The sequence below is a fragment of the Podarcis gaigeae genome (genome assembly GCF_964106915.1).
Source record: "Podarcis gaigeae genome assembly, chromosome: 10".
Lineage (NCBI taxonomy): Eukaryota > Metazoa > Chordata > Lepidosauria > Squamata > Lacertidae > Podarcis > Podarcis gaigeae.
The window spans coordinates 25,925,525-25,938,572 of record NC_139686.1 but is presented as its reverse complement, the minus strand read 5'-3'; the positions used below and the strand labels follow the sequence as shown (position 1 = coordinate 25,938,572).

The 13,048-nt window shown below is 45.9% G+C and overlaps 1 protein-coding gene across 4 annotated transcripts in view; it reads left to right on the top strand.

The window, feature by feature from the left end:
* SYN3 (synapsin III) overlaps nt 1-13,048 on the top strand; it is a 194,138-nt gene that overhangs the window by 159,943 nt on the left and 21,147 nt on the right. For all 4 annotated transcript variants that reach the window (XM_083700465.1, XM_083700464.1, XM_083700466.1 and 1 more), the window contains 3 exons: nt 4,447-4,589; nt 5,586-5,660; nt 8,043-8,145. In XM_083700465.1, the coding sequence (XP_083556591.1) occupies nt 4,447-4,589; nt 5,586-5,660; nt 8,043-8,145 (321 nt within the window). The remainder of the gene's footprint in view (nt 1-4,446; nt 4,590-5,585; nt 5,661-8,042; nt 8,146-13,048) is intronic.

Sequence of the window (13,048 nt, the reverse complement as noted above, 5' to 3'; positions counted from 1 at the left end):
TGTCCAGGGACGCAGGTGGCGCTGTGGGTTAAAGCCTCAGCGCCTAGGACTTGCCGATCAAAAGGTCGGCGGTTCGAATCCCTGCGGCGGGGTGCGCTCCCGCTGCTCGGTCCCAGTGCCTGCCAACCTAGCAGTTCGAAAGCACCTCCGGGTGCAAGTAGATAAATAGGGACCGCTTACCAGCGGGAAGGTAAACGGCGTTTCCGTGTGCGGCTCTGGCTCGCCAGAGCAGCGATGTCACGCTGGCCATGTGACCCGGAAGTGTCTCCGGACAGCGCTGGCCCCTGGCCTCTTGAGTGAGATGGGCGCACAACCCCAGAGTCTGTCAAGACTGGCCCGTACGGGCAGGGGTACCTTTACCTTTAAAGTTGTCCAAGGGACGCAGGTGGCGCTGTGGTCTAAACCACAGACCCTAGGACTTGCTGATCAGAAGTTCAAATCCCCGTAACAGGGTGAGGTCCCGTTGCCCAATCCCTGCTCCTGCCAACCTAGCAGTTTGAAAGCACATGAAAGTGCAAGTAGATAAATAGGTACCTCTCCAGCGGGAAGGTAAACGGCGTTTCCGTGCGCTGCTCTGGTTTGCCAGAAGCAGCTTAGTCATGCTGGCCACATGATCCGGAAGCTGTACGCCGGCTCCCTCGGCCAATAAAACGAGATGAGCGCCACAACCCCAGAGTCGGTCACAACTGGACCTAATGGTCAGGGGTCCATTTACCTTTTAATGTTAAAGCATCAGTTGAAGTTGGAGGATCCAGTGAAGGTCAAGAGAGAGTATCCACCATATCTTCTTCTCCATTATCAGGCCTCTGTTTTCAACACTGAAGGGGTAGATCCATTCTACCCCATGGCACCTGGAAATGCATTCTCTCCCAGGGATCATGGGTTCCTGCCCTTAGTTGCTTAGGACTGAATCCCACATTCTCTATCCACTAGCACAAGGAGTCTTGCACTACTAGACGGGCGACTTTTCATGTTGTGCAACAGAGAAATCCAGTGCAACAGTTGCGCTAGTGGAAACTTGTTGCAGAACAGGCAGCACAATCTACTGTACGACAAAGTTACCGGCAACCTCCTTGTGCTTTGTCTTGCTCAATAACATTCCACTGGTGCAAAAACGTTTTGGCAGTGGAACAAGAATACCGCTAAATGATTTTTAGCTTACCATAACATTGACTGCAACCGTGTACAAGTACTGAGTTAGCAGGAGCTGCACTGGTGCTCAAGCTAAATAAAGATCAAAGATGAAACTCAGGCCCAAACTAAACATGAGATTAATGCTTGAATGTATTTAACCACATGCACATTTTTGTTATGTAAATAACAGGGGGAGGAAGGGGAGCCTGAGTACAGCCTTGGGATGAGAGGGAGGATCTTAACTCTGCCACTGTCCCATCAAAAATGGCCTCCCCAAAGTTGTTGTTTGCATTCCAAGGGAAGCCTCCCTTGGGGCCAGCCATGTATTCTTTGCACCTTTCTGGTGAAACTTTTTGTGCTGATTGGAAGGCATTTGTCAATACAAGTGTCTGAAGCTTTCACAACTTGTCATGCAATCTCTGTAGGAAGCTGCAGCCTGAATGAGCAAACGGACATCACACAGTTTAGCAAATAGATGGTAAATTGTACATTTGCAATTTTGCAAGACGTCTGTTCCATTTGAGGGAGACTGAATTCGTTCTTAATAGGAGTCAAAATAAATGTGCTCTTTTAAAAGTATTGAAACATGGATGTACACACACACACACACACACACACTGCTTCTTTCTATGAGATGGTGGCCCTGTTCAGACCTAGGAAAGAGCAGTCATTCTGTGATAGAGCATGAGCCTAAGCTCCCAGGTTCAATCCCTGACATCTCCAGGTAGCCCTCTTTGCTCCTTAGAGTAAGAGTTGAACTCATACATGATTATTATTGATGATGATTTCAGAAATGCAGCTTCTAATTTATGCTTTTGCATGCTCTCTTTCTCATCTTTTCTGACTGACTGCATTTTGCCCCTTTCATTTCATGCCTGTGCCTCATTTAATGGAGACAGGACTTCAGCTGCGAGATTCTGTAGAGGCATTCTGCCAAAACGACATGAGATTTATTAGTTTTATAAAGTGCTTCAACTTAAATAGGCCTGATATAAATACAACAACAAATCAGTGGTAGTTTTTTTAAAAAACACACACTCGCACGCTCTGCATCAGACTCACTCTAAATAAACTCTAATTGACATCAATACATCTGTTGCTTATCATTTTGTTTCCACAGAGAAGCTACACTTCTATCAGCTGGTAGTAACACCCACCAGATCAAAATTTCCAAATAAGCTACACACTGGAGAATAAGGGAGTCCACTAAGTGGAGCTGAAGATAAAATTATGTGTTTATGCTAGTATCTGAGATCTGATGCACCCCCTTAAGAAGTATGGAATACTAGGGAGTGCTAGAGCTTGAATTATAGGTGTGGTACCAGGCCAGATAATAATTATGTTCACAAGAGACTCATTGTTCTCAGAGTTTTGCAGAGCTACAGATCAAGGCTGACTCATGATGACTAGCTTAGGACTTCTTGGTTTCCATGACAACCATCTGTCTATCCCATAAAATAACTGGCCTGACAGATAAAGCAGAACCCAATTTAGATCTTACAATGGCCTGGACATGAGATTCACTTGTATGTGAGAGACACTATTCTTAGGCCCACATCATTCCCTTCTAAAGTCACAAGTTCCAGATCTCCTATGTCCCTATCAGTGTAATAGATGCTAGTGGAGGCAGCTGGATTGTAAGCATTTATGGGGAAATAATAGGGATGGGCTGAGCTGCTAATTCCATTCTGTTTTGTTCACACTGATACTGAGTCACAGGTCTTCTCGGTCCCATTGTGTGCATTTTTGCACCTTTTTGTAAAAAAATAAAATAAAAATTAAATGTTACATAAAATGCATGCTTTTCAATACAATCACCAGTAGAATGTGAATCTTGAATGATTTTTTAAAAATGTAAACTGTAAGAGTGATAGCTATCTAACTACTTCCACTAATGCAAGGATTTATTTCTCAGCAACGAAACTCTCCCTCTCTCTTCTCTCCTTACCTGCTCCATTCCCTAAATATGTTCTGGGTTTTCCACCATCTTGGATCTGATATGGGGAGGGTGTAGAAGACACGCAGTTGGAGAAGAGGGATGGGAAGTTCCGCTGTGTAGCCAAAAGACCATGTGCCTAGTGGAAGCACTTCATTGGATACCAACCAGTGCTTTCATGCACCCTTTTTCTGCATCAAAAATCCACTGCAAAATCTTGGGAAGTATTTAATGAGACTGGGAGATGCATTACAACCCATAAGCAAATCCAGGATCATTGGTTCACATCAACTGCTGAAAAAAATGGACCAAACATATTCCTGCCCCATCCTTAGGATATGTAAAAGAATAACTAAAACAGCAACAACAATGCTGCAGTATAGACTACTTTTGTTCAGGCTTCCAGGCACTCTGTTCAAGTCTACCTCACCCTCAGTTTCCCATTTTTCTCATCCCAGTAGTCATCCATGGCCACTGAGAGTACTCAATCACCAGTAGACTGTTTGGGAGAGTCACCCCATACACTCACCCACCTTCACACACATTTTGAATTTCCCCCTAAATATTTTTTTTATACTTCTATAAACCTTGGGCTTTCTCCCTGTGCATGGGTGGTGCTTAGGTTGTATAAATGGAACGAACATCTGCTTTGCAAGCAGAAGGTCCCAGGGTTCAATCACCAACATCTCCAGGTATGGGGGTGGGCAAGTCCCCTGTCTGAAAGCCTGGGGAGCTCAGCCGATACTACCTAGCTAGAATCCAGTAGGATCCAGAATGCAGCAAACTGATTTGTCCACAGGAGCCACCCAATCCAACTCCAGGTGGAAGTGAATCCGTGATCTGATTGGCCTTCAGGAGCAGATAGTCAGGCTCCTGGATGAAGTAAATCAGCAACCTGACTGGCCTGCAGGAGCAGCCAATCAGGCTTCTGGAGGAGGTGAATCTGCAACCTGATTGGCCTACAGGAGCAGCCTGGAATTAGCCAATCACGCGGGGCCCATTGTGTAAATAATGTATATATAGCTAGACGTTTCGGGAAAAGTTTCATTCATTGCTACTATGAGCTGAATAAAGAGCATGAAATTCACACTTAACTCCGAGTATATTTCAGTCTGACTTGATCGAAGGCAGCTTTCTTCTAACCTCCTGGAAAACACTTAAAAGCATAGTTTTGTTGCTTTTTTTCTCCACTTCCAGAATTTGCTAATGAACAACAACCACGTTCATTTACCCATAAGCGTCATTGTCTTATAATCTTAATAAGCAAGAATATTATTATGATCAATATTTTGCTAGTTTGTAGTACTCATACACTATTGCTGCACCTTCTTACACACTCTCACACATATTCTTTTTCTACCTTTCATCAACCAAAGGTGAAAGTTGAGAACCAGCTTGACTTCCAAGACATCGCAAGCGTGGTAGCCATGGCCAAAACATACGTCACGACGGAGACTTTCATTGATTCCAAATATGATATTCGAATCCAGAAAATTGGCAACAATTACAAAGCTTACATGTGAGTTTGCTGTCAAGTTTGGGACTGGGTGGGGCGGGAAGCAAAGGTGCTCTATTGGTTTGTTTATTTTTAAAGGTATTCATGTTCAAAATTGAATGCACTTATTTCTTCTCCTAAATGCTAATTGTGGAGAACAACGTGTCTTAAACAAAAATATTCTTCTGATCCCCATTCTGTGACACAGATCAGTCCTGATGCTGCTCAGCTGTGGCCTGTGAGATCTGACAAGTACAATGTCTGATCGTATGTCTGGGCAGGCTTTGTGACTGCTGCGCTCCTCCTGAACGCAAAGCCCGGAAGACCATGTTTGCCAGCGGCACAAGCAGCATGAGCAGACATCAACAGCTAGTTAGGAGAAAGGAGACTCATGCCCTTTAATAACTCTTGAGAAGTCACCGGGAGAAGCTGGTGGGTGGCTTTTAGAACCATTGACTTTATGGTGGCAGAGATAGCTGCATTTCCAGCAGGCTGCCATTACAATGGAAAGCAGGCTCAATGAAAGCCAGTGTTTCCCTTTTCTTTAGAGTTTCACATCGCCCCCTTTTCACAACCAGCTCTAAAGCCCACTGATGTCTGTGGGAAGCTTTCTCTCAGCTCGTCTGGCATGGAGCCTCCTGTGCCGTTTAAATTCTACACTACAGAGCATGAGGTTAATTATTCCGCAGGCTTTTCACAGACTCTTCTACTGTACAAAGCCTGACATACCCAGAAGAGAGTTCATAAGGCCAATATAAGACTACTCAGCCAGCATTTGGATGAAGATGTAACTAAGCAGGAGGATGCCAGCACACAGAGAGAACTTCCCAGCCTCCAGATGGAGTTACACATTGACTAGGGCGTCGGCAATGGCTTAAGAGCAAAGAGGAGCACAGGGCTGAGGAAGGGTTCCCTGCCAACACCCTCCCTCATTCCCACCCTCCTTTCTTTAATATGGAGAGGAAATCACAGTGTTTGGGGGAATTTATTGTCTGCATGTGGTGTGTTTGTTTTTCCCAGGAGGACATCGATCTCTGGAAACTGGAAAGCAAACACAGGTTCTGCCATGTTGGAACAGATCGCCATGACTGAGAGGTAATGAGCAGGAGGGGCTGCAGCCAAAATGCAATATTTGGGTCAATCTGATAGGCTTGGGCCTTGGGCTTCATTAACCATTATCCCAAATACACTGTAGCACAGAGGTTCTGTTTGCATTTTGCATTCTTGACTGGGGTGAGCAGCAGTTGGCACTCAGAAAAAATAGAGCATTACACCTGTGCATGCCTTTCCACCTCAGACACCTACCTGCCTACTTCCCCCAGCTAAACATTATTTTGCCCAGATGGGGTGGGCACAAGAGGGGTGGCTGTTCCCCATCCCTAATCTTAAAGCCAAAAGAGGCAGCCACAATAAGCCTAAACTGTTCTTTCTCAGACTCAGGTCACATAATGATGAGAAGGCTTCCAGGGTTCAACCCACATGACAATAGTCATATGTGATCTTTTTTAATTGACACTGTATATTTCAATACGTCTCAGGGGAAGGGCTGCAGCTCAGTGGTACAGGATGTGCTTTGCATTCAGAAGACCAGGTTCAGTCCCTATCATTTCCAAGCAGGGCTGGAGAACCATGCAAAACCCCACAGGATGGCTGCCAGTCAGCGTAGGTCATGAATAGTGACCTCCCAATGTTGTTAGTCTCCAACTCCCATTGGGCCCAGCCATCATGGCCAATGGACAGGAATGATGGGAGCTGTAGCCCACATTGAGTACCACTAGTGCAAAGAGCATTGAGCTGCTGTAGATGGGATGATTTGATTTGATTTGATTTGATTTGATTTGATTTGATTTGATTTGATACAGGGCCGATTCCTATGTACACAGCCACAGAAAGAAGCTGCAGTTTGCACTGAACTGCCTCCTTGTTATCTTCACTCACTCCTGCATTAAGGCCTTGAATGAGACCAGCTAACAAATTTCATATCTGTACTAATACAGATTTTGAACCAAGAAATATTCACCATCCTGCATCTCCAATCCCTCTTCCTCAGTCCTTACATGAACAGTGCAAAGCCCTTTGCTCATCAGTTTCATGCAGTCCTCCCTGCTGCACTGGCCTTGCAGTGCCTTGTGTATTAGCATGGAGAACCTGCCTGATTCATGGGGTTAATCCTCAATGTCAACAGCCCATTCCTGGCACCCCTCTCCTCATACATACCCAGTGTGGGAAAGAATTAGCTCACCGGTATGAATATATTTATACTTCGCCACTTCCCTGCCAAGAAAGATATTCAGATGATCACCTCTGGCCCCTTTCTTTCTGCCTTCTCCAAGGGCTTTGTTGCCTCATTATGCAACGGCAACAACATTGTGGGTAGGGTGGTATTATTCAGAAATGGTATCGAGATCTCCTTCTTTCTCTCTCTATCACACATGAGCTGCAGTTGTCGGAGGTATGCCTCCTGCCTCAGCTAAGGCAACCAGATGCAAAAGAGGACTTCTGTATCTCAGGCCATCTCTCAGAAAGGATATTGTAGAGCTGGGAAAGGTGCAGAAAAGGGCAGCCTAAAATGATCAGGCAAATTGGTGAGGGTGCACGATTAAAGTTACACAAGGTGTGGGAAAAGTGAAAAAGGGGGATATTTTTCTCCATCTCTTATAATATGAGAACCTAGGACTAGCCAATAAAGAGCTGAATGTTGGGAGATTCAGGACAAGCAAAAGAACATACTCACACATCAGCATTGTCAAACTATGGAATTCACTGCCAGATAATGTGGCTTTAAAAAACAGAATTAGGCAACTTCACAGAAGAAAAGGTTGTCCACAGCTAATAGCCGTGGTGCTGTGTTCTGCATCCAGAACTAGAAGCATCATGCCTCAGAATGCAAGGCACTGGAGAACAACAGCAAGAGACATTTGCCCTCACATCCTGTTAGTGAGTTTGACTATTGTGGGAGACTAGATAAGCCTTTGGTCTGATCCTGCAGGGCTGCTCTTGTGTTCTGACCAACCCACTATATGACCACAGACTTTCACAGTCCTGTGTACAACACATTTGTTTTAACAACTATGGTGCTAACTGGCTGGAGGACTAATTGTGTGCTTTGAGTGCTGCATAGAACACCATGCCCTTCAAACAGAAGCACTATATTGAGAGAAGACATTTTGATTATCACAATAGATAAGTAACAACTCTAGACAAATAAACAGGCCAATTTCTCTTTGTGTTTGCCCAGGATTGCTTCCTGCTCTCTCACTAGGTTGCAGAGCTGTTGGCTATGGCCATAAAAGTGATGACTTTAATGCCTAGGAAATCAACTGCAGAATTAATCTATGGGGTCAACCATGCATTCCAAGCCTCATAAGATGTTTATATATTTGGCTGGAAGTTAAGAAAACTGATATCTCTGAAGAGGGGGCTATTTGGGGTTATTTTTTTGCAGTTTCTACAAGCAATCTTATGTGGTTTTTGCAGATATCGACTCTGGGCAGATTCCGTTGCAGAGATGTTTGGAGGCCTTGACATCTGTGCAGTCAAAGCTGTCCACAGCAAGGATGGAAAAGATTATATAATTGAGGTGAGAGGTTGAATGAGTGGCATGTAAGCATCATTCAAAAAGGATGTGTAACAAAGTATATATTACATTATTTGACACACACACAGGCATGTATGTATGTAGAAACTCCTGTGCATGGCAAGTGCCCCTCATTCATTTATTCAACCACGCTCCATATATTCAATGCACATTCATTTCACAGAAGCACAGAGTATATCTGACAATGACTTATCCACACTTAACTTTTGCCCTGTGCTTTCTAGGCACAGGTCAGCACTTTCCTGGTCTGTATCTGAGTGCTTTCCCCCCCCCCCCACACACACACACCACTTTCCCCAGGAAAGCCCACTCTTTAATGCTGAATCAGAACAAATGGCTTGATCATAGGTATCTCAGATGACTTCAAGCTGTTCTCAAGCCATGTATCTCTGGGTCTGTAACTAGCAGATCTCTCAGAAATTAGCTGGCCTGAGATGCTATTAGCAGTGATAGCAAAATGAAACTTCCATGTTCAGAAGCATTCTGCCTTGGGGAGACCCACATGCTGGGGAGAAACAACAGGGAATGTCCCTCCCCTCTTGAGAGTCCTCTCCAGGTGTTTGAGAAACAGAACACTCTGTTGTCAAGGAATCATTTCTCAGGAAGGAATCTTTGAGGTCCAACCCCTCTGCTCAGTGCAGGATCTCCAATGCAGGATACAACTACCATATCCCTAATAGCCATCAATCCTGTTAAATATCTCCAGCAAAGGAAAGCTCACCATGGCTGTCTTTACCACTGTAAAACAAACTGTAGGAAATTTCTTCTAAGGTTTAGGCAAAATCTGTCAGTGTTTGTAAAAAGCAAAAAAAAGAAGGAAAGGGTTCTGACCTCCCTTTGTCTCCTCAGCCTTGTCCTCGGACCCTTGTTGGCATAAAAGAGTCCACGAGAATATCCTTGCAGAGTTTTATTCTTAAAAGTCCTTGTGCAAAACATGACTGAACAACTATACACACCAGCACTAACCAACCAACCAACCCAAACACCAGCATCAGCACCAAACTAACATTTCTCACTATATATATATACAACCTGCTGCAAGCCACTGAGTCATGCTGACCCAGCTTTATTCACATTAAAGAAACAGCGGCCATTTTAGCCGTGACAAAATCTGCTTCCTGGAAATTTCCATCCAATGGTTCTAGTCCTGCCCTCTGGAGCAATAATATGACGTGTCTTCTGCAGGACACATATTTGAACCTTAGCAGGACCTTGCCATGGCCCATCCAGGTAGTGCTTAGATTTTTTTATGTTCTCAAGACCATGCAAGCCTCTTAGGAACATGAGTCAACTTGATATGTCTATCAGTTAGGAGTGGGGAATGCTATGAATGGAAATACTAAATGAAAAAGCTCTGTGTTGACTTGAAGAAAGCGTAATATTTTCAGCAAGCACCTCTAAAATAATGTTTCCAGATATGTGAAATACATCTGTCCATGTCATCGTTGTCCCTCGCCTGCCCTGCAGTGATCAGAAAGATGAGAGTGGGGAAAAGAGAACAGAGAACCCCATCCCTTTTCTCCCACCGTCTCCTCCACTTCTGCATTAAGACAAGGCTAAACTTGTTGCCATTTTCAACTGAACAAGGATGCTGGCAGGAAGGAAGGAAGGAAGGAAAGAGCTGATTAATCACATCAAAGGAGTGGTGGGTAGAATGGCAGAAAGGATAAACACAGAGCAGTAGCACAACTCTCACAGGAGGCTGGCTGAGTCCAAAGAGCAGCAAGACAGGCGGCATTACTGATTGCCACCTGGCCAAATAAATTACTCTGGCCTGCTCCTGTGTGTTTAACATCAGCAGATAGGTAGAAATCAGCAGGCACAGCTTTCCACTTCATTGTGCAGTACCAGGTGCCTGTAAAACAGAGATGGCCAACCTGTGGCCCTCCAGATGTCAGACTATAGCTCCCATTAGCCCTGGACACTGGCAGGAACTGATGGGAATTGCAGTCCAGCCACATTTGGAGAACCACAGGCTCCCCAAAGCTGCTGTAAAAGATAGCAGCACAAAAGGAGCAAAATGTGGGTGTCAAAACAAAGATTTATGGTGTGTCTTTGCTTGATCTTTTGATACCTGCGTTGGCTACAAATGAAATGATTATTAAAGGCTCTTCAGTGGGACTTGTAGGGGGCATTAACAGGTGCCTTTGGCCCTTTGTGTTAATTTTGCTCCCCTGTTGTCCTGCTGAAATGAAACCTCTGAACTCTTGAACTGGAGGTGCAACTTATTTGAGATGGTAACTAAAATGAAAGAGGAACTCCCCAAGGAGTCTGTGGGTGGCATGAATAATGAACTGCTGTGTCCCAGGAACACACACCAGCTGGGACAAACCATGGCTGGAAAAGCTAGCCTTTTGAAGTGAGGCCTGCCGTGCCAAGGGGGTCCTTGCTGGTGGGAGTCGGGTCGGTCAGGCCACTGGAGAAAGGGGTGGGCATTTGAAAAAGAGAGATCTTTTTTTGTATATATTGTTGAAATTTCTCAAAGCTGAAATTGGAGACCTGCTCAGTGGGGGGAGGAGATCATCAAGGCGACTGTGCAGAAGAATGATCAAGTGTCCTTGGTTACTGTGTGAGGATGCTGGAACGGAGACACGGTGTCTGCCCTGCTGTAAACTCCACCAACACAGGAAGATGAGCAAAGCCGACTGAGAGCTACATCCAGGGCCACTGACACATCCAGAGAGCTGTACGTGGGAGAGCACTCTCCCACCCACTGAGTTTGGGGAAGCTGATGAGAACCACATGAGCCCCGTGGCGATGGCACATTCTTGCGCTGCGCAAGTATCCTGTAGGAATCGGTGGCAGGTCAAAGGTTGTGTGAGACAAGTGTGCTGCCAGGAGAGGAAAATATGTTTGCTTTAGGCTTCTCTGATGTCCCTCCTTTTCTTGCAAATCATCCGAGACCAGTTACTGGCATGGTTGCTGCTGAGACACTTTCAAGGGTGGCCACAAAAAGCTGTCCCGCTAGTGCCCTGGTACAAAATTCAGTATGAATTGGGGTAGGGGACAACATGGCTCCAGAGTTATTTCTTTCATATTTTCGTAACACTGATGTTTTCCCCACTTGCTACATGGTATAATAATATCATAATCATTGTCTTAAAATGTTGGAAGGGAGAAGAAAGTAAAAGAGGAGGCAGAGGGATTCTGCCTCCGGGTAGGACTGGGTCTAAAGCCTTAGGGAACCACTACCAGTCAGGGTCAACCATGCTGAGCTTGGAGCCAGTCTAAAGCACAGGAAAAGGCCGGGGCACTTTTTTTCTGATCAGTTGGCAGCCCCAATAGCCAGCAGAATTGCCCATCTTGCCACTGTTTGGACTTTGCTGGCCTCATAAGAGCTTTGTGTGCGGAAACCCACTTATCATTTTGCCATTGCATGAGCCCACCATCCCTCTGATGTGATGGAATTGGCGCTTTCTTTCCTTCCTTCCGGTCAGCCAACCGCCCCACACTTCTTAACTCCTGAGAACAGCAACAAGTTTAGCCTTCGTGTCTCACCGCAATACACAGAGGTCGAGGAGATAGCTAGGGAATGGGGTATGGGTTCCCCCCCCTCCTTTGCCCATCTCCCTCCCTCTCCCTCCGAGATACCTTATCAGGAGAGAGCAGCTGTAGCAGCAGGACACAGCTGGTGACCTTGCACAGTGGTGAAGGCCGGAGCCACATGGGATGCCTGCCTCCGTTTTGTCTCAGCCGTTACATGGAAGTCTTATTTTCAGGGAAGGAGGGAAAATGTTTCTGCTTTGTATACGCCAGCTTTGTGTCTAGCTTCACGTGTTTATCTCAGCATTGTAAGGTCAGATTTTATTTAATATCTGGAAACAAATAAAACTCTTGTGCTGATGTAGCAGAAATAACCAAAGTAGCCTTTCACTCTCATTAGGGACCCGTAGCTTCCTTTACTTCAGGGGTGGGGAGCCTGTAGCCCTCCAGACATTGCTGGACTACAAATCCCATCATCCCTTACCATTAGTCATGCTGGCTGAGGAGGCTGATGGGAGTTGGAGTGCAACAGCCGCAGGCTGCCCATCCCTGCTTTACATTATTACCGCTATTGGAGTTCACTAGCAAAATAGCTCCACCTTTGGTGGGTGTTTCAAATACGCAGCAATGGCACAGCCTATCAGTGTGCCCTACTTTACAGAGGACAGTCCTCTGTCTGGAGGGCCGTCCAGTCCACGTTTTGTTTAAAGAGAAAGAAACTTTAGAAGAAAGACCTTGAAGTTGCCCATCGGCAGCTGACACCTAGGCCAAGACCAAGCAGGCAGGCAGGCAGGTATAAACACCACCTAGTCATAATCTGGTACCCTGCTTATAGTGACATGCATTGAATTTCTATTTAAAGTATACATGTGTCAGAGCTGCCCGAGGTCCCAGCTCACAAAGGACCAATGCCAGTTCGTTGTTATATACAAAAGTCTTTATTGAAGTTCAGTTTCGATTTCAAAGCCGCGGCGCGCAACTCTACGTCTCAAACTCTAGACCGCTGACGCTCCGTCGAATCTCCTCCCCCCAGACACCAGTTTAAGACTCTAGCCTTGCTCCACCTCTTCCTTTGCTCTTTCCTCCTCTGGGCCCGCCTGTCCGCTGGGGTCTCGCCCTTTCTAGACTCTTCTGACGCTGAGTCCCCTGAGTCTTCCCCCTCCCTCCGGCGGGCTTTAGGACCTGGTTCCCAATCCGGGTTTCCTGCTGTGCCGCGCGCATGTACATTTGAACTTGGCGCGCGCGCCCAGCCGGCAACCTTCCTCCTGACCGTTACACTGCTCCTGTCACTGCTTCCCCCTTCGGAGAGGCTAGCTGGACCTGACTTCCCCTCCGTTCCCTCACTCTGTGATGGAGGCGTGGCCAGCCCTGATTCATCTTCTCTCCCTGCTGGAGGAGAAGC